This window comes from Exophiala mesophila (genome assembly GCF_000836275.1).
Source record: "Exophiala mesophila strain CBS 40295 unplaced genomic scaffold supercont1.2, whole genome shotgun sequence".
NCBI lineage: Eukaryota > Fungi > Ascomycota > Eurotiomycetes > Chaetothyriales > Herpotrichiellaceae > Exophiala > Exophiala mesophila.
This window is the reverse complement of record NW_015622505.1, coordinates 3,292,411-3,312,150: the sequence shown is the minus strand read 5'-3', so window position 1 is coordinate 3,312,150 and position 19,740 is coordinate 3,292,411. Positions and strand designations below refer to the sequence as shown.

The 19,740-nt window shown below is 50.4% G+C and overlaps 6 protein-coding genes across 7 annotated transcripts; 4 read left to right on the top strand and 2 right to left on the bottom strand.

The window, feature by feature from the left end:
• Positions 1 to 175: 175 nt before the first annotated feature.
• Positions 176 to 961, top strand: PV10_02971 (uncharacterized protein; the record flags this gene model as incomplete). The annotated part of the gene is made up of 1 exon (XM_016367356.1): positions 176 to 961. The coding sequence occupies exon 1, from the start codon at positions 437 to 439 to the stop codon at positions 959 to 961; it is 525 nt and encodes a 174-aa protein (XP_016226874.1). The 5' UTR covers positions 176 to 436.
• A 507-nt stretch (positions 962 to 1,468) lies between these two features.
• Positions 1,469 to 6,412, bottom strand: PV10_02970. Of its 2 annotated transcripts, XM_016367355.1 has the most exons (2): positions 2,308 to 6,412; positions 1,469 to 2,257 (listed from the first exon to the last, which is right to left on the bottom strand). In XM_016367355.1, exons 1-2 carry the CDS (start codon positions 6,026 to 6,028, stop codon positions 2,154 to 2,156), a joined length of 3,825 nt encoding a protein of 1,274 aa, XP_016226873.1. In that variant the 5' UTR covers positions 6,029 to 6,412; the 3' UTR covers positions 1,469 to 2,153. The 2 variants fall into 2 exon arrangements, with proteins under 2 accessions (XP_016226873.1, XP_016226872.1); XM_016367354.1 differs by having other exon boundaries at positions 1,469 to 6,412.
• Positions 6,413 to 9,366: 2,954 nt separating this feature from the next.
• On the top strand, positions 9,367 to 12,298 carry PV10_02969 (glutamine-fructose-6-phosphate transaminase (isomerizing)). Its single transcript, XM_016367353.1, has 5 exons — positions 9,367 to 9,753; positions 9,806 to 9,876; positions 9,936 to 10,167; positions 10,223 to 11,799; positions 11,855 to 12,298. Exons 1-5 carry the CDS (start codon positions 9,749 to 9,751, stop codon positions 12,073 to 12,075), a joined length of 2,106 nt encoding a protein of 701 aa, XP_016226871.1. The 5' UTR covers positions 9,367 to 9,748; the 3' UTR covers positions 12,076 to 12,298.
• Positions 12,299 to 12,444: 146 nt separating this feature from the next.
• PV10_02968 (uncharacterized protein) lies at positions 12,445 to 15,046 on the top strand. Its single transcript, XM_016367352.1, has 2 exons — positions 12,445 to 12,799; positions 12,858 to 15,046. The coding sequence occupies exons 1-2, from the start codon at positions 12,569 to 12,571 to the stop codon at positions 14,694 to 14,696; spliced, it is 2,070 nt and encodes a 689-aa protein (XP_016226870.1). The 5' UTR covers positions 12,445 to 12,568; the 3' UTR covers positions 14,697 to 15,046.
• A 543-nt stretch (positions 15,047 to 15,589) lies between these two features.
• PV10_02967 (uncharacterized protein) lies at positions 15,590 to 18,207 on the top strand. Its single transcript, XM_016367351.1, has 4 exons — positions 15,590 to 16,407; positions 16,482 to 16,692; positions 16,774 to 16,942; positions 17,013 to 18,207. Exons 1-4 carry the CDS (start codon positions 16,176 to 16,178, stop codon positions 17,337 to 17,339), a joined length of 939 nt encoding a protein of 312 aa, XP_016226869.1. The 5' UTR covers positions 15,590 to 16,175; the 3' UTR covers positions 17,340 to 18,207.
• On the bottom strand, positions 17,989 to 19,497 carry PV10_02966 (AmmeMemoRadiSam system protein B). Its single transcript, XM_016367350.1, has one exon. It carries the CDS (start codon positions 19,309 to 19,311, stop codon positions 18,151 to 18,153), a length of 1,161 nt encoding a protein of 386 aa, XP_016226868.1. The 5' UTR covers positions 19,312 to 19,497; the 3' UTR covers positions 17,989 to 18,150.
• Between the last annotated feature and the right edge of the window lie 243 nt (positions 19,498 to 19,740).

The following is a 19,740-nucleotide window of genomic DNA, read 5'->3' as shown; positions in this document are numbered from 1 at the left end:
TTCAATTGTACGCAGACACGAGTTGATTCTGATGTATTATTGTCTTGATGCCGTCGTGGATGGAGTTTCCATCAGTGAAGGTATAATGCTTCGCTGTATGATCAACTCTACGCCGGATCATTGAATCATCACCCGCAACTTCTCCCCCGCATATTCGCATGCTGTTAACAATCTTTTTTTCGTAGTTGTTGACTTGATAATCAAAGAGTAAGTCCTCACCGTTAGAAGTGTCTATTGCATGGTCCATATTAAGCAGCTCCCTACCTCCCTACCACCGTCTCGACAGAATCTGCGCAGACATCGAACAGATCTTCAATAGAGCAATTTCCAACGACAAACCTCATCCAAACCACCAATTCAATCCCCATACCATTACCACCTACTACTCCCTCTCATTCATTCTCCTTCAACACAGACACACACACACACACACACGATGAAACTCCTAACCACCAACTTCCTCACCTGCGCCGTGAAAACATGCAAAACCTCACCTGAATCCTACCCACTCCATTTCCGCGACGCCAGCCTCCAAAAGACAGAAATTGAATTCAATCCTTTATTCATGCGCAACATCCTCCCACGGGTTAACTGGGAGGCTCTAAAAACCACTGCCCAAGAACTAGGACTCTCTAAGCTTGTTCCAGACAAGAATCCAATCGATGTGAATGACAGTGCGGCGGAGATTGAAGTCGAGCGGAATCGGCAAAACGAACAAGAGGAGGAGGAGGATGAGGACGAGGTTATGGATTTGGAAGGCGGCCAGGAATCTTCAGATCCAACGACGACAGCGACAAGCGAGGCAGATAATGTCGTTGGTGAAGAGGTTTTGAAGAATCTGCATGGTTTATTACTCGAGACGGGCGTCACGGAAGGGAAACTCGTCTGTGGGAATTGCGGGTTCGAATATCCTATCAAAGATGGAGTGGGCAATTTCCTCCTTCCGGCTCATTTGGTGTGAAGAACCTCTTTGGTAGTTGGGTCAACCCCAACAACTACCTACTCCCTTGCTGGAACGGTTCGAGGCTTTGAACCTCTTATGTGAGGATGGCTTTCCTCCTCCAATCCCGACCAGACACTTTCGACAAGTCAATACCACGAAGCAGCAAGCAGCAAGCGAGGTGGTTGGCAAAATGGCCAGGTACATGAATGATTCCGAGGATTCCTGGGGACACATAATCTCGTGCTCTGCAGAGATCACGGATATCTCGCCTCCGATGATGTCCATGCACAAATCGGGGGTTTCATGTGCCAGATTCTATGTATGGATGGGCTTCCTCCCCCCAATGAGAGAGACACTGTGAAACCGCACCAGGACGGTATTATATTCCTTCACTCGCGCTGAAGAAAAGCCAGACAGCCGAGCAGCACATGAAATCTGCAAATATCAATCCAGCGAAGCAGCCAAACAAGACCAAGAAACTCGCGCGCTCGCTCGATATAGACATCTCAAGTGTTTATAAATCTACTCACCGTCATCTGCGGCAGAGCATTAACACTACGTATGTGTTATGTACTGAGAGTTGATCAATCATCATCGTCTTTCTTCTCGCCGCTGGGTTCCCTCCACTTTTTCAGCAGAACAACATAGCAGGCAAGGCACTTTCATTCAATGACAAGCATGGCCCACACTGCTCTTTTATTCACCCTTGCCCTCTTCTCACTTCTCTGTGCTGGGTACCGTAGCCCAATATACAAGTACATCGGAATCAATGACTTTCAGATCTCCAGACCCTGTTGAGATGGAATGGGCATGCTGCCATGTCATGTCATCCATCTCTCAATCCCATGTGCGCCCGCCCACTGACTGCAAGTTAGCCGGCCCCGTTTCACACGACACGCCGTCCTCAAATCGACTGGTTGAAACAAGTCCAGGGCGCCCAACTGGCCCGGTTCGGTTGACGTCCACCCTCCCATGCTTGATATGCAAACTCCAGAAAACTGTGTTCCCATGAACCCTTTTCCATGCAAAATAGATGCTTCGCCTTGGTTGTGTCTTGGTTTGTAGAGAGGAGAAACGCCAGAAAATATCATGTATTCGAATGAATGTGCGGCCAAAGGATAAGGGATCATTATTGGGTCGTTCGTCTGCCATTGAGCACCTCGGCCGACCGGCAGTGACGGCAAAAAGGATATCGCCTGAGAGTTGAGAACTAGTTGAGAAACCCTTTGCAGACAGCGGACCCGCAAAGACACGGAATCCGATCGTCGCTGTCGATTTCACGTTCGAATTTGTAGTCGTACGTGAGTTCCTCATCTGTACACAGATTAGCGACGAAAACAACCAACCAATACGCCTGTTCTTACCCTTCTCAATATCTCTCAAAGCATAAATGACGATCCGTTTGGTGCCTCCAACCCGTATGATCTTGGCCGTGCAATTGGGCGAGCAACTGTGATTGATGAAACGTGCAATTCCTCCCTTTTTAGTGGCATCCACGACTGTGCCTTCGTCGATCCGGAAAAGATAACTACTACCAATTCCCATCTCAGTGTACTTGACCTCTCGTAGATCGGCAATCTCCTGCCGAATCTTTTCCCCAACGTATTCGATAATCATTTCACTCGTTTGAATTCGTTCCAGAGAGTACAGACCCCAGTTATGGATAGCTGACCTGGCGAATTTGACTGGCTTCTTGCGCTTCTGCAGTTGATTAAATCGTAAAACGTCTGCATCATCTCCAATGCTCTGCAGCATTTCTCGTTGTCGGTCAAGATCTTTGACTGTACGGCGATCGTCCGCACGTTTGCCACGGGATGAGGCCTTGGGGAGCTCCACGGCCTGTTTCACAATTCCTGAAGGATCTTTCTTTGCCTCGGCTTCCCGTTTCTCTCGTGCTTTCTGCACTTTGATACGGTGAGGCAAGTACTTTGATTTCTCAGACTCCAGAATCCTTCGGACTGGTTCAGTCCTCGCAGATCCTGAAGCATTTGGAACATAGTAACCCTCGATGGTAGGCCCAGTCCTAAGTGCCCCAGGCTGTGTCCCAGGCTTGAAGTTCCGGATTTGTTCTTGCTTCCAGGCCCAGGCCATTGCGTTGCCGATGTCCATTGGTTTCTTCGGCTTCAACGCGGCAGCGAGGTGCTTTAGGTCCTCCTCGTCGAACAAGCTGGCTTGCCATCCTCGAAGATCTGGGATGATTTCCTCGTCATCGTCAACCGTGGGTTGGGGCTCTTCGGCGGAGACGCCCCATTCGACTTCTGGTCGCCATTCCGCTGCCGTCGCGATAGCCTCCTCTTCCTCTGCGAGCTCGAGGACATTATCCACAACCTCAGCAGCTTCAGCTTCGGCTTCGGCTTGTCGAAGGGCCTCCTGTTCTTGCTCTAGAAGGATCTGCTTCTTTGTTTTCTTCGGCTTGGGCTTGAGTTGTTTGACAGCTGCAGGTTTCGGCGGCTCCAGTTCGACATCAGGAGTCGCTTCTACCGATGTTTCAGCGCCCTGCGTTCTGACCTCTTCGGAGCCTTCACGATCACCAACTCCAAACAACTCCTCGTCGGCCTTCTGACGTTTGCGGGCTTCCAGCTCCTTGACTAATCTCTTGCGCTTTCTTGACGATGGTGACATCTCATAGATGTTGCGTTCCAATTTAGCGATGATAAGGTCTTCAGCACTGGTCCGTGTCGTATCAACCTCGCCTTTAACTGAAGTGTCCGGCATTTCCGAGTCCTCACGTGCAAGATGCCGCCTTTTGGCGCTTTTCCGTAGAAGATCATCTTCAGCTTCAGAGACAGAGGTCATGCTCATTCGAGAAGCTGGTCGGCTCTCAAGGTCTTCGGTGTCTCGCGTGAAGGAAGTTCGCTGTTCATCTTCCGAATCGTCTTCGTCATGGAATTGAGATAGCTGGTGGAACAGGGGACGCACGAACGGTCTCGAGGGTGGGGCTTTTCTCCGCTCGTCACCGAAAAGCGCAACACCGCGATCAGCGCCGGCGCGCTTGTGGATTTTTGGCAATGAAAGAACATTGGATATCTTGCCTTGTCGTCTGTTCCACGATGAGCCGACACGAGAATCTGGAGTTTGAGACCCATCGTCTGCTTGTCGTGACTTCTGAGACCTTTCTGAATCGTCCAACCCAAGAGCCTTCCGCCGTGCAGCGTGCCGGCTAGGATCCAGATAGTCAAACAGTACTGGCGCAGCTATGCGTGACTTGACATCCTCGAGTAGTTTGTCCCGAAGTTCTTGAATAACCAACTGTACCACGGCTCTTGAAGGGTCCAAGTCACGCGCACGTTGGCGCTTCTCTTCCTCCAAATCCAGGTCGTGTTCCTTGCGCAATCTGTAGGCTTGCTTTGAGTAGACAAAGTCGACAGGTCCAGAGGGTTTCACCGGAGTCGAGTCGGACAAGATACTAGTCTTTCCATTGCCGCTTAGATGAAGTTCCAAGTTCATCATATATGTAAACAAAGGCTGCATGTGACAGCTGTGATACATTTTTCTCGCTTCCATCTGACCGTTGCGTGACTCTTCAAAGATGACAAAGTATCCCGTCTCATCGCAGCGAACATCTCTCCAATCGTACATTCTCAACCTTTTCTTCAGATGTGGAATGGTAGTTGCCATGACGGGCACGTACGCGTGAGCGATGAAAATATAAGGCATTGTCAAGGTTGGGCCGATCGGGTCTGTTTCTACCACATGCGGCCCGGTAGCCTTTGGGACTGCGGCGGCTTTTTCAGACTTGATCGGCATCGTCGGCGGTGTAGGAAAGGTGGACGGAGGGCGAGCCATTGTCTTCGCTGATGGGCCTTTCGGGGCTGTCGGCGGAGGGCCAATGGATTTTGCGAATCCTGGCGACTGAGTAACAACTGCGGTCGTAGGAGACGGAGAAGGTTGCGTGCGCGGCTGGTTCGTGAAGCCGCTTTCCCTGCGATGAAGTGCAATTGCCTTATCCACCAACTTTTCGGTGGCAGTTCCATCTCGATCGAGGGCTACTTGAACTGTTTTCAGCCCTATTCGTTGTCCTCTTTTGCCTTCAAGGAAGGCGGTCTTCGCAGCGAGCGCGGCAGAGATGGGTCCACCGCCCTGAAATGATGCGCAATCTTGGTACTCGATACTACAAATGCCCAGAAAACGACCGGTGACTGGATCGGTCTTGTTGTCCAAATCAGCAATGTCGCCAAAGCTGGAGAAGAGGGCATTTATCTGCGACAGTGGCGTCATGGGGTCGAAGCCTGTAACAACGATGATGGTGGCGGGAGAGGAAGTGACGGTAGTGGTAAGGTCGGGAGTCCACGATTTGAGATTGTATGGTGCCGGCCGGAACTTGGACTTGCCTTTGCCAGCTCCTCCTTTTGTGTAATTCGGAATGGCTAGGCGGGGATCGGGGGGTTTAAAATTATCAACTGAACTTGTACCGAAATCTTGAAACTGCGCTTTGAGTTTCCGCTTGTCTTTTGTATTGAGATTTCGGTCGAGTTCTGGGTCATAGGTACATTTGGAGCCCTTGACTTGAAGATCAGGCCCACGGGCCATCCTTTGGTGGGTGGGAGGTGTGTGAAGCGGCGTGATGGATCCATGGTTGGATTTGGGGACGGGATTGATGCCATCAATAGCGATTTGAGGAGTGCTATCGGTTGTTGGGCTTATGGTGGACTTTGTGTTTGATGGGGAGTCGGAGCTGGTGAGGGGGGTCAAGGTTGTGACATTGTGATGGTTTGAGGCGGTCATTGCGCCGTGTAAGAGGTTGGCGGTGAAGACCGAGGAGGCGGTGCTAGAGGAACTGGCGGAGGCGACACCATTGAGAAGATCGCCAGCGAGATGATCAGCTTCGTCGTGGATGTTTGTCGTGCTATGCAGCTTCAAGGAAGAGTCATGTTTTGACGCGGATATCGCTTCGGCGGTGATGGAAGTTGAGTTTACTGGAGCGTGAACAGAATTCTCCAGGCTCTTTTCATCTCGGTTATGCGCGAGAGGATTATCTGAGAAAGGTGGATGGGATTCGAGAGACCTTGAAGGCTTTGGCCGAGATATGACGCTGGGAGCGCTAGGGAAGAAATCAGCGAATTTGCTGCCCAGCGGGCGCGACATGTCCTGGTGATCAGCAGAACAAAGTCGCGCTCATGTTCGCGTAGGAACTGATTCTCGATCAAGGCGCAGAGGGCGTTGTGGTTGATGAAAGAAAAGGCAGCGGGCGGTTGCAGAGGCTGACCAGTCGGCCAAGGTGGAAGGAACGCGTCGGTGACAAAAATCGGAAGGGGCAGAATTCTGGTGTTGGCGCAGGTGCAATTCCAAGATGGGGATTTGATGACTGAATAAAGGCGGCCCCCAAAAACGCAGCTGTGGCTAGAGCAGAAATGGACAAAGTTGAAGGAGTGAAGGAGAGAGATGATGGGAGAAACCGTGTCCCAAGTGTCCAAGTGTCGTTGTCGTCTTTTCAGAAAGTCTGCCCGGCGGCGTAGGTGGAGTTTGGAGGTCAATTCGACTTGGACCAGGAAGAGACTCCTGCGCCTGTGAGTTGCAAGCAGAGGCCAGCAATGACTGGACTAAGTGACTTAAACGAGCTAGTACTGTAGCGTGCGCAGTTGCGAGAGCAAAATGAGTGTCTACTTGGGTGCAGCGACGCTGCTGAGCGCATTTTAGCCGCACTAGTCACTAGCGTGTGTTAAATCTATCATCATCGACAGTTAGAGACTTGGCATGATTTCTTCCTAGTGATATGCATACGGAGTATGTTCGACTGCGCCCAATTCAAAAGAAGAATCCCTCTCACCCACCTACGCGATGCCTCCGTACTCTCTCTGTGTTTCACACGCAATCAATACGGGAGAGTATGCATATGGTATCGTATAGTTGCTATGTTCCTTCATCAGGTCTGATTCTCATGTTTTCTCACCGTCGTCCAATCAACCCTCACGTTGTACCACTCCTCCCTACAGGATACGACCCCCGTCACAATCACCAACATCCAACCGTCTCGAGCTCCTGGTCTTTTGACCCATACATTGCGTGCCAGGTTTGATAGAAGAGCTGGTCTACGGTCAGAAAGAGTGATACAGGACTCTCAAGTTTGTATGCCAGAATCACAACACCCTATGTCAAGTAATAAGGGCTTTTCGACCCTTTTTGCGTTGATGATTCCATTCCTCATCTTGCTAGCTATTTCTAGAGCTGGTTTGCCCGATTTCCTCAATCAGTTGAACCCTGTCCATCGATTAAGTGCCTTCACACCTACTGCGCAGTCTGCTATCCCGCTTCAGGGAACGCTTCATATAAGTATCCTCAACGCCACAACACGCTTTTGACGGGAATTGCGCAACCACGAGACAAAACCATACAGGAATAAGAGTTAGGTCCATCAACAAGGCAGCAGCAAGTGCAAGTGTCCTAGATAACGTCGTTGGTCTTAGGACTAGTTTCGTGTGCCTGTCCACTGGCGAGGAGCACCAAAGACTGTTGACGCACAAGGAACGAATTCGAGCAGTTTCGTCTTATTGCTGAAAAATTCCTCATAAGGCATCAGGTCCTCTGACTTCTGCTCAATTCCAGTTGCACCTTTGAAGATGAGGAAGATACCAGAGGGACTGAAGCTTGAGAAAGAAACACTTCGCGTGTGCATACCTGTCAAGTCAGCCATGCTGGCACCAGAGTGATCTCAGACTTGGAGCAGCCATTCTCATTTTTACAGGGGCTCTGCAAGAGACACTTCATGCATAACGAGCAACTTGATACTCAATTGGCATATGCTATGGGATGTATAACTCGTTCTCTCCAGCTGCTCTTATTGGCCACAGTAGGTTGTTAGATAGCATCGTAATTCTACATAGTAACACAGACCACTAGAGAACCCCATTATGCGCTTCGTACAGCTCAATGGCCAACCAATTGAGCAAAAGCACTGCCTTCCAGATACGAAGCAACAACGGCAAGAACCGATTCACGTGCCAACTACACGTGGTTCGACAGATGACCAATGCATCCAAAACGACATGTGGCAGATCAAACAACTTGATGCCCTAATCATGGGTGGCGTCTCATTATCCTAACAGGGGGAGGCTGAGACCATGGTAGGACCAGGTGGCCCTGTGCAAACTGGCCCACCCACAGCATCAAATCCGGGCTGAGCCACGGACAGACGCGCCACCAGGAATTCTGTGTCTATTGCAGTATTCACTTTTACAGATTGCAGTGCAGGAGCAAGATCTCATATTATAATCTGATGACATGTCAGAAGATCAAACCTTTTTATAGCGGATGTTCTTGAAACCGAGTTAGTAGCCCTAGGTGATCTACGGTACGGACAGCACGGAGTAGGTTTGGGCAAATGTCAAGGTCGTTTCAAAGGACTTCTATATTTACCTCAGCCCAGTTGACGCCACAGGTTGTGGCACAGAGGGTACGCAACATGTCTGGGCCGAGGGACTGTTGGCCATAGGCGCGCAGGTACGCCTACCGTGGGCGTGAAGCAGGTGACACACAACCCCACAGGCAGGTTTCACTAGCATGTTTAGCTTAGCTTTTAGCGAAGAGTTCACCGATCCAGGCCATACAATATTAGACTACTGTACTCCGTAGAAGCATTCGTCATAGCTAGTCTGTGGAGCTGAAGGAATCTGAAGGAGGCATCTCAGCGGATTCAATTAGTTTCGAGGTGCTAATCATTAGAATAAGACACAATTACGGAGAAAAAATATGGATTGAACCTGGAGAATTATAGATTAGTGGCCACAGTTTGATCGTTGAGTACTGTACCTGCTAGATGGAGATTTCAGGGCCGTGTTTAAGGTAACTAACTCATGTTCTCTGAAAGCCTGGAAGACTCTAACCATGATCGAACAACTCTGCAGGCGGTCAACATGTGCCTGCCAAGGAATCTGTTTCAGGCCTGGAAGGGGGTTGCTATGCAGAAACAGAGTGCGATCTGACTGGTTGCGGTGGCACGGTGTTCACAAACCAAAAGTCACTTGGTAGGTGGATGTTGGCTATGGCTCACTACTGGTAGGAATAAGAGGGGGCCAAAATGTGGGCAGCAACGCACTGATAGGCCCCAGAATTGCTTGGAAGCTGATCATTGAGACTTTTCAAAGGGGCTTCGTCTGACATTTGTGGCTGCTTTCGGACAATTTCTAAGTACCAGGCACCAAGTGTCAATAGGTGTTCAACGGTTCAGACGCTCAGAACCAGATTTTGCAGATCAGTGACTGAGCACAAGCCAACCTGAGACTGGAACTGGCGGTGCTGCTCAGCCGAAACCTCCTAGCTTGAACATCCTGGACATCCTGGTCTGTTGGACAGGAGGGGCTGAGTGGCCTCCCGCGGCCCTTTAGGTAGGTATGGAGAAGGGTGGGTGGCCACCGTAGCGTAGCGTAGCACGTATGTAGAGAACGAGGCGGCCCGTAAATAAAGCGCCGCAGTCTTGAATCCCATCACTTACTCTCATAACAGCGCCATCATCTCGTCGTCCTCGTCAGCATCTGCAACTGTTGCCATTATTTCTCGTATTATATCCCTTGGCCTTGAGTCCTTCTATCATCTCGACCCGCCTCTTGCAGCTGGCCACTCTTTACACACCTCCTCTCACCTCGCTTCGGACCCGTCATCTGTGTGCGGCTGACCCGTCCCCTTGTTTACCATTCCCTGAACGGTGCTCCTTCTTTGTTTCTACCGCCAGATTCATCCCATTCCTCGTTCAGCCACTCCTAACTCTTGACTTTCAAAAGTCTTCCTCCTCTCACCTACCACTTTCCTTTGCCACAGTCCCAGCCTGCGGTCATATCCACCACACTCGAAGAATAGTCGTAGAGCTCCACGATGTGGTACGTTTTGCCTTGTTGACTATACCAGAACCTTAGGGCTGACATGGGACAGTGGCATCTTCGGTTACATCAATTATCTGGTCGAAAAGGATCGTCAATACATCCTCGACACATTGCTCAATGGTATGTTTTTTCTCGCAACGAATCATTGGTGGCCCGAATCTGACATTGGTGCTTCCTAGGCCTTACCCGGCTAGAATATAGAGGGTATGACTCGGCCGGTCTCGCTATTGACGGTGACAAGAGAAATGAAGTCTTTGCGTTCAAAGAGGTGGGCAAGGTGGCCAAACTCCGTGAGCTGATTGCAGCCTCCGGTGTCGACTCAACAAAGGTCTTTGACTCTCATGCTGGTATTGCCCACACCCGGTGGGCCACCCATGGTCAACCATCCAGAGTCAACTGCCATCCTCACAGGTGAGCATGAGAAGACCACAATTCTACCATCCATCCCGCTGACAATCTGTGTTAGATCTGACCCCAAGTGGGAGTTCGCGGTCGTTCACAACGGAATCATTACAAACTACAAGGAGTTGAAAGCCCTTCTCGAAGGCAAAGGTTTCAAATTCGAGACGGATACAGATACCGAGTGCATTGCCAAACTAGCCAAATTCCTCTACGACGCCCATCCAGACATCGATTTCACCACCCTCGCCAAGGCGGTCATCAAAGAGCTCCAAGGCGCCTTCGGTCTCTTGATGAAGTCAGTCCACTACCCTCACGAAGTCGTTGCTGCTCGTAAGGGTTCCCCCTTGGTGGTTGGTGTCAAGACCGCCAAAAAGATGAAGGTTGACTTTGTCGACGTCGAATATTCCGAGGATGGCGGTGCTTTGTCCGCCGAAAGAGCCAATCACAATGTCGCAGTCAAGAAGTCCGCAGCTGGCCTCCTTCGGCCTGGTGGTCTCCTGGCCCCTCCTGACAAGTCTCTTCTCCACAGATCGCAGTCTCGAGCCTTCCTTTCTGATGATGGAATGCCTCAGCCAGCGGAATTCTTCCTCTCTTCTGACGCATCAGCCCTGATTGAGCACACCAAGAAAGTCCTATACCTCGAAGATGATGATATTGCCCATATCCACGAGGGTCAGCTCAACATCCACCGTCTGACCAAGGATGACGGCACTAGCAATGTTCGCGCCATTCAGACCATTGAGCTCGAGCTTCAAGAAATCATGAAGGGCAAGTTTGACCACTTCATGCAAAAGGAGATCTTTGAGCAGCCCGAGTCAGTGGTCAACACAATGCGTGGTCGCCTGGACGTTGCCAACAAGACCGTTACTCTTGGTGGACTGAGACAGTATATTAGCACCATTCGACGCTGTCGACGAGTCATCTTTATCGCCTGTGGAACAAGTTACCATTCTTGCATGGCGGTCCGAGGCGTGTTTGAAGAACTCACAGAGATTCCCATTGCTGTAGAACTGGCATCCGACTTCCTCGACCGACAAGCACCAGTGTTCCGCGACGACACCTGTGTGTTTGTGTCGCAGTCTGGAGAAACAGCCGATTCTCTCAATGCCCTGCGGTACTGCTTAGAGCGCGGCGCACTGACCGTTGGTATTGTCAACGTGGTCGGTTCATCAATCTCGATGCTGACCCACTGCGGCGTCCACATCAACGCTGGACCCGAAATCGGTGTTGCTTCGACCAAGGCGTACACCTCTCAATTTGTTGCCATGGTCATGTTTGCGCTATCTCTTAGCGAGGATCGAGCATCCAAGACCCAGCGTCGACATGAGATCATCGAGGGATTGGGCAAGGTTAGCGACCAGTTCCGGGAGATCCTCAAGCTCAACGACAAAATCAAGGAAATGTGTGCCAAATTCCTCCAGAATCAAAAGTCGTTGTTGTTGCTTGGACGTGGAAGCCAGTACTCGACTGCACTTGAGGGTGCATTGAAAATCAAGGAAATTTCCTACTTGCATTGCGAGGCTGTCATGTCGGGAGAATTGAAACACGGTGTCTTGGCACTTGTCGACGAGAACCTACCCATTATCATGATCTTGACAAGAGACGACATCTTTGCGAAGTCATTGAACGCATATCAACAAGGTAAGAAGACGTGGAGAACTGCGAGATATTTATCAAAGCTAACTGATTGTTCTAGTGATTGCTCGCAGTGGTCGACCAATTGTTATTTGCAACGAGAACGACCCCGAGTTCCCACCTGACAAGACGGAGCGCATTGAGGTACCAAAGACCGTGGACGCTTTGCAAGGCCTTCTCAACGTCATTCCCCTACAGTTGATCGCGTACTGGCTGGCGGTCGCTGAAGGATTGAATGTTGACTTCCCTCGCAATTTGGCCAAATCCGTCACGGTCGAGTAGATAACTTGTGGGCTCAACGCGCGTAATGTTAGACGAGGAAGGGAATAGCATGTATGATAGAGTGAAATGAAGGAAGCATTAGGCGTAGGCTACATCCATTATAGCAAAGGTCGTGTATCTTTTCGGGGCCACAAGACTGGTTTGACTAAAGGCTGCACGGCGCAGATTCTCAGATCTCAATATCACGATCCAAAAAATACTATACTTTGAAAATTGGCTTGGCTGTAGCTGTAGCTTAAGGTTTATGAAGTTGAATAAACAAAAAGTGTGGGTCTGGGGAAGGTGCCATGGCGAGGGTGTGTCGTTCTTGCCAGATGTGTATTATTTTCACCAAGTATCCTGCGCTTCTCTGGGTTCTTGCGTTGACCACGTTTTTCATTTGGTCGCATATGACCGTCGACCGCACCATTTACTTCACTTGTTCATTTTGCTATGGGTCACCATCTCCAATGTAGACGCTGGCAACCTCAACCTGCCAAATCAACCCGTGACCATGACTGAAAAGCCAGCATCAGGTGTCATCTCTCGCCCGGACCCAGAACCAAGGAGCGGCCAACTCAACACCCCCCGCAACCCCCAAAACGTCTTTGCCTTCTTGATTGCACTGCGGCTCGTCAACTCTTTGACGATTCAGACATTCTTTCAGCCTGATGAGTATTTCCAGGCCCTTGAACCAGCATGGCAGCTTGCATTTGGAAATGATGCTGGAGCTTGGATAACTTGGGTCGGTAACATGTCTCAACGAGGTGCCTTGAATGTTGCAAGTTGACAATCCGTCATAGGAGTGGAAAGAGCACTTGCGATCGGCTCTGCACCCAGCCGTATTTGCCCTGGCATATCGAGCCACCGATGGGCTGGCAAATTTACTGAAGTTGAACCACATCCTTCGCGCAGATGCCCTGCTGGCCGCTCCCAAAGCTTTACAGGCCTTGCTTGCCGCGATAGGGGATTTGTACACCTGGAAGCTTGCGCAGGATATATACGGGACAACCTCAACGGCCTCACAGGCGGCGCTGATCTTGGCCGTCATCAGCCCCTGGCAGTGGTTCGTCTCGACTCGAACATTTTCCAACTCGTTGGAAACCACTCTGACCATCATCGCCTTGTACAACTGGCCCTGGCACTGGGGCATTCCTACCACCACTCAGGCTTCTGGGCCAAAGACTAACTCGCGAAGTCTTCGCGCCCGCCAGGATCCAGACACATCTCTTCAATCTACAGATCAAGTGACGCGACTTCGCCGAGCATTGTTGTGCGCTGCTGTTGCTACAGTTCTGCGGCCGACAAACATCCTCATATGGATCATTCTGACAGCTTCAACAGTTTGGCGACTGTCTCCCTTTTCCATCACGTTGGTTCATTCTGAACGGATTGCTTTCATCTGTGAGACGATCCTATGTGGAGGCATTGTGCTCGCATTGTCCGCCATCACTGATCGCTTGTTCTACAATGACTGGGTATTTCCTCCGTACAATTTCCTCAAAGTCAACGTTTTCGAATCAATAGCCGGGTTTTATGGCAACAATGATTGGCATTATTACCTCACGCAAGGATATCCGTTGCTGTTGACCACAAGTCTCCCTTTCGCGGCATGGGGAATTTGGCTTTCGTTATCAGGAGCTTTTCCGGTAGGGGCCATGCCGGCAACAGCACGCAAGACGTTATGGCAACTATCTATTGTCAGTCTCCTGGTACCATTTATGTTTTCCAACATATCTCACAAGGAAGTCCGTTTCATATACCCACTTCTCCCAGCTCTGCATATAATATGTGCGCACCCTTTGTCCACCTTTTATGGCCCGCTCTTGGTAGGGTCTGCTACGCCAAATGCACGCCCAAAACCTCGAAGACTCATTCCCCTCCTCACTTCTCTGCTGGTCAATCTCATCCTCGCCTTTTACATGACCCAAATCCATAATTCTGGTATCGTTGCCCTACCTAATTACCTTCGTCAGGAGTTCGAGTCGTTCTACACCACTCAAAATCAACCACAGAACCTCACTTTTGGTCTTCTGATGCCATGCCACAGCACGCCTTGGCGATCGCACCTACAAAACCCTGCCACAGAATCGACTGCAGGAGTACTTGGCTGGGCATTGACATGTGAGCCACCATTAGGTCTCACAGTAGAAGAGAAGAGAACATATCTCGACGAGGCGGACGTTTTCTACCAGGATCCAAACTTGTGGTTAAAGATCAATATGGAGAGGGAGGCGCCCCAGGCAGCTGACAGGCGTGGAACGAGCCCACGCAACGTCCATGGCCAAGGGGGCAAGCCTACGCGAAAAGAGCGTGAAGACATTGGTGTCCACGCTCCCGACACCCGAGAAGGGCGGACTTTCAATTTCGACCCCGCGAGACATGCGTCGAGCCTCGACTGGGACGCTATCAAGCAGTCCCCGTGGTGGGACCTGGCACTGCCGGAACAAAGCCAAGCTCCAGGTGGCCTACGCCCCCGTCGTCCATGGCCTCATTACCTCGCCTTCTTCGGGCATCTAGAATCGACGATGCAGTCAGCGCTAAGAGGCAGCGATTACGTCGAGTGCAAACGGTTCTTCAATAGTCATGCACATGATGATTGGAGAAGGACGGGCGACGTGGTCGTTTGGTGTTTGAGGTAGAGTGCAACATGGTCGTCTCGACGAGGCAAAAGATATCAGGCCAATGGTATGAGTTCTCAGTTGAATGCCATCTCATGATTGCCGGACACATTCCAGAGCCCCACCACCAGAGTCAAATTGACGCTCAGATTGAGGTTCGACGTGGCACACTTTAGAAACAATGCTATTGGTGCAACTGATGGAGATGCCAGTGACTCGAAGGGGTAGGTAGACACGGTAGAGTCTACATACCTAGTACATTCTCGTACATAGAACGGATGTCTACAGCCGACTGGGGAGTGTGGGAGTTCATCGTGTCCCTGTCATCTCTGGGGTATTAGTCCTTTTTGGGGCCCCTCGGCCACCCTTGGTGATCGTCGTCGAACCCCGCCGTGTCTTCCAAACGAAGCAGTCATTGCATCAGAGGCAAGTAGAAGTGGCACAAGTGGGCACCAACCACTCTTGAAAATGTCCGGCTCAAAGGAAGTGAATTCTCTCAAAAGGATATGTGTTGTTGCTCGTAATTGCACAAAGTCTACTGTTTATTCTCCATCTCGTTGTTCTCTCGTGATGCGATATTTTGAATTGGGCTCGGCACCATCCCGGCTATTTTGAGGCTCTGGTGGTGTGATTAATTTGTCTCTCGGGGCGATGAGCTTGAAAGTCTTGGAAGTCTTGGGCGTTGTGATCCGCCTCGCACTCCAAGAGCACAAGCAAAAGCTTCTCACCCAGACGAAGCCAGACAGGGCTTCTGGGCCGAAGCTCCAACACCCCTGTCGTATGATGGTGGATTGAAAAACGCCTATGTCATCGCCTCACAATCTCCGCCTCTTTTAAGTTTTGGTCTAAAGAGACTAGATACTGTCAGGGTTTAACGCCAACGTCCAAAGGGTCATGTCCGCCATTGCCGATGGCTTTGATTGATAAACCTCATCCACAAAGAGATATCGCCTCCTCACTTCCGCCCAATTTTTCGTCATTGCCCCTCCAACAATCAACGAGAAGCCCGACAAACTTGTGTAAGGGAGTGTGTGTTGTGATGTGTGTGACGGAATGGCTGGACACGCTGCACTCACTTTCTCACGCCAAACTCATCATCCTCCGCTCCTTCCTCTGCAACAGAAGAGTCACATCCAACAAGGAAGGCACGGATGTCACTCAACATTTGCCCCATCTCTTCCTTCCTCGACAATCAATTCTAATCCCCCCGCCAAGATCCCCGTTAGTAGGTTTTCTATGCCCACAGATCATCTCTTCATCTTCCCCGTGATATTCGCACATTCGTCATGGTTGCTTTTGCCTCCATTTGACCAGGTGGGTTTCGGATCAAGACAGATAAAGTCGCTCACGTTTGCCCAGTCCCAAGCAATACTATATTTGTACCCCCTTCGCGACTCTTGCTTGTGAACTCTGTCTCCTTTCTTCCCATAGCCATACTTACAGTCACATCTTGATCATCTTTGTCTCCATACACATCCTCAACCTCACTCCGCGTCCATCATGGCGACCAATACACAACACAATGCGGTTCACAACTCCGCCAACCAAGCTGCCGCCAATGGCTTTAGTAATGGCAACTCCAACACTAATGGAGCGTCCTCTCACGACTTTGAGAGTGCCACTCGCAACATGACCCATGAGGAGAAAGCCACCGCAGCACACGCCGCTCGCTTTGGATACGGTCCACTCGCTCACATCAAGACAGATACGTTTGATGGAGCAGCTTTACAGGGTGATTGGGAATCCTTCTCTCTGTCTGAGTATGTCAAGGCAAGCAGACTGACTTTTCTTTTTGATATTCTTCAGCTTTCGGAGGTGAATTCCAACCCGGTCTTTACAAGGGAGTCAAGGATCGCAGATTCGCCAATCCCGCCCCTCTCGGTCTTTCTGCCTTTGCCTTGACCACGTTCGTCCTGAGTTTGATCAACTTGGGTACTCGTGGTCTCGAACAAAACAATATCATCATCTCTCTGGCTTTTGGCTACGGAGGTCTTGTTCAGCTTCTCGCTGGCATGTGGTGAGTCACAGTTCACCATACGGGAACATCGTGTCCTGTCACGAGGTTCGTGCCTAGACTGATAAATTGGCACAATTATAGGGAGATGGCAGTTGGTAACACTTTTGGTGCGACGGCTTTGTCCTCCTACGGTGGATTCTGGATTTCCTTTGCCATCTTGCTCACCCCAGGCGGATTCGAAATCGAAGCCAACATCGAAGCCGCCGGCGGATCCAAGGCATTGACTGACTCGGTCGGATTCTACCTCATCGTATGTCTTGCAAAACAATGCTCTAAACCATTATACTGGTCCATCCACAGTCTAACACCATCTTATGTAGGGTTGGTTCATCTTCACCACCATTCTTCTCTTCTGCACCCTCAAGTCAACCGTGGCATTCTTCTTCCTCTTCTTCACACTCGACCTAGCCTTCCTCCTCTTGGGCGTTGGATATCTTAACCCTAACGCCGAAGGCGCTCCCAACACCGGCTGTATTCGAGCTGGCGGTGCCTTTGGCATCCTCGCAGCCTTCGCAGCATGGTACAACGCACTGGCCGGTATCGCCGATACTTCGAACAGTTTCTTCATCATTCCTGTGGCTCACTTTCCCTGGTCGGCCAAGGTCCGAGAAGACCGTATGGCGACAAAGAATGAGCATTCGGCCTAAACTTAGCTCTCGAAAGGTCTTGACTTGCCAGATGCAGCTATTCAGCTTTGTATTATGATGCAGTTTCCAATTTCAGCTACTTCTTGCCTCTTGCGTAGCTATGGGTCACAAGGGAATATCACGGATGGTGAACGTTTTTGTCAATGGTTACTTTCATGGGAATTAATGACAATGGTACGGACATGGGTATTGGCACTGGCCATGTGCAACCTTTGTTTACCCAGGTAATTGGCGGTGCTAGCGACGACATCAGCAACAAGGATGACGACACTGACGACGAACAATGACGCACAAACACACACACACCAGTTTCAAACGACTCGAGCTGCTCATCCATAGATTCCCCTCTCTTGATGGGGGAATTCTCAAGACCAGACCACCAGACCAGACCAAACTACGGAGTACACGTTTCGGTCTGCTCGATTCAGCTCCGGATGGGTCGGAACCTGGAGAACGGGGATGGAGAAGTTTAAACAATCCCCAAACCAATAAGGTACACACCTGTAGCTCAATTGCCACCTCCAGAATGATCATGGCGATCAGTTGGAAACCGAGCACCCACGCACATTACTAATTTGCCATTCGGCGACTTCTTTTTCGCCCTCGTAGTAAAAACTCCTTACTTAGTTCCATTGTGATTTTGTTGTGCACAACCCCGTCATGTCAACATCCAGTAGGGACGGGGCATACGGAGTAGGAAGGTGTCCACACACCGTGTATATTGCATTACCTTGTTGACAACAAGGATTCTATTCTCGTATCTCAAAGCAGATGTTCTTCCTGCTTGCTTGCCTTTCCCTCCCTCTCCCTCTCATAAGACAGCAAAAGCACTCACATAGCTAACACTACTATCTCTATATGACTCCGCATCACTACTTCGTTCATACCTCATAAAGCGAAAGCGACCAAACTCCGAATCTAACCCCTCCCCACCACCACCCGCCTCCTCGTGTTGTTTCAACCGTTTCACCTCCTCAACTCCCGCCATAAATACCCCAATTGGATGACGCCCACAAACCGTATTTCCCGTCTCTTGTAGTACACGTAGAAACTCCGAGTGTTCACCCGTGGCAATGGCACACATGCAAGCTCGATCGGCGTGGGCGATACTTTCATAGATCTGTGGACCGGTCTTGGAGATTTTGCTATTGGATCGGAGATCATGTCCTTGGCCGAGAGTGTGAAGTTTGTGTGTTGTTTCTTGATCTTCTCTCTCTGGGGTACTACTGCTTTGTTGAGTCCCTCGAACTCCATTCGGTAATGTGAGTGGTGATAAGGCTGGGCTTGGTGCGTCAGGTAGGTAATATGTATATCCGAAGCGTGATCCCCAGTGGCAGAAATCAGATGAGATGACGAATGCGTTCGCCTTGTCGGCAATATATGGAGCGAGGAGTTTTCCCAACGCGGCTTCGGTTGTTGGGTTGGTGCCGCCGACCATGATGGGGACGAGTGGGGGATATGTGGATTCGGGTCGGTCGGGGTAGAGGTTCTGAAGAAGACGGTGGATGTAGGGTAATTGCATCTCGGCACTGTGTTCGGCTTCGTCGATGTTTTGAGACATGGTGGTGAATTTGATTGTACGTCCGTTTGCTTCGGTGGAAAGTTTGACTAGTGCAGCGATTGTTTCGTGGTCGAGGGGGAGAGGGGAGTCGGATAATGGGGTTTCATATGCGTCGACTACAGGTAAGGCTGCGGTACTGAGGTGATGATGGTGGGAGGGATGGAGAATGAATATTCGTTGGGCTTCAGACAGATTCAGGCATTTGAATGCCCAGGCTGCGGCAGGACCTGAGTATGCGTAACCAGCGTGGGGAGAGATGATGGCTCGGGCACCAGAAAGAGGGAGTTTGTCTACTCCTGGAAGGATGGGTTTTTCGGGCACTTTGGCTAGCCAGCTGTCCAGTTGGGATGTCAGTTGTTTACCATTACCTGAATACCATGACCCCGCGTGAGAGGCTTCTCGGACAGCCATGGTAAGTTGTCTGTGGATGGATGAGGAGAAGTCGACTGCTCTGACAGGAGGAGCAGGGCAGTAAATGAATGAATGACTAGATGAGGTTCCTGCCCACGATCAAAGCATCATACTCAACTAAGGGAGGGGATTTCAGTAGGGGTCGGTCAGGTCGAAGCTGAGGAACAACAGGTAGCACAAGAGTCAATGTCACTTGTGTTGGGCGATGGAGGTTGGAGGGGAAGATCTGCGGTGACATCTGAGGGATCCACTTTGTCGGAGGTTTGGATTCTCCCTTTCCGGTCGTAGGCGACCATACGGTGGATCTCATACGCTCATCCGCAGTTAATTCAGCTGATGGATGCAGTACCTTTGATAGTCATGTCTGTTATGAGCTCTGTCTGTCAAGTATTCAGTCCTGATTCAATTTCGTGAGTCGTCGAGGACCTG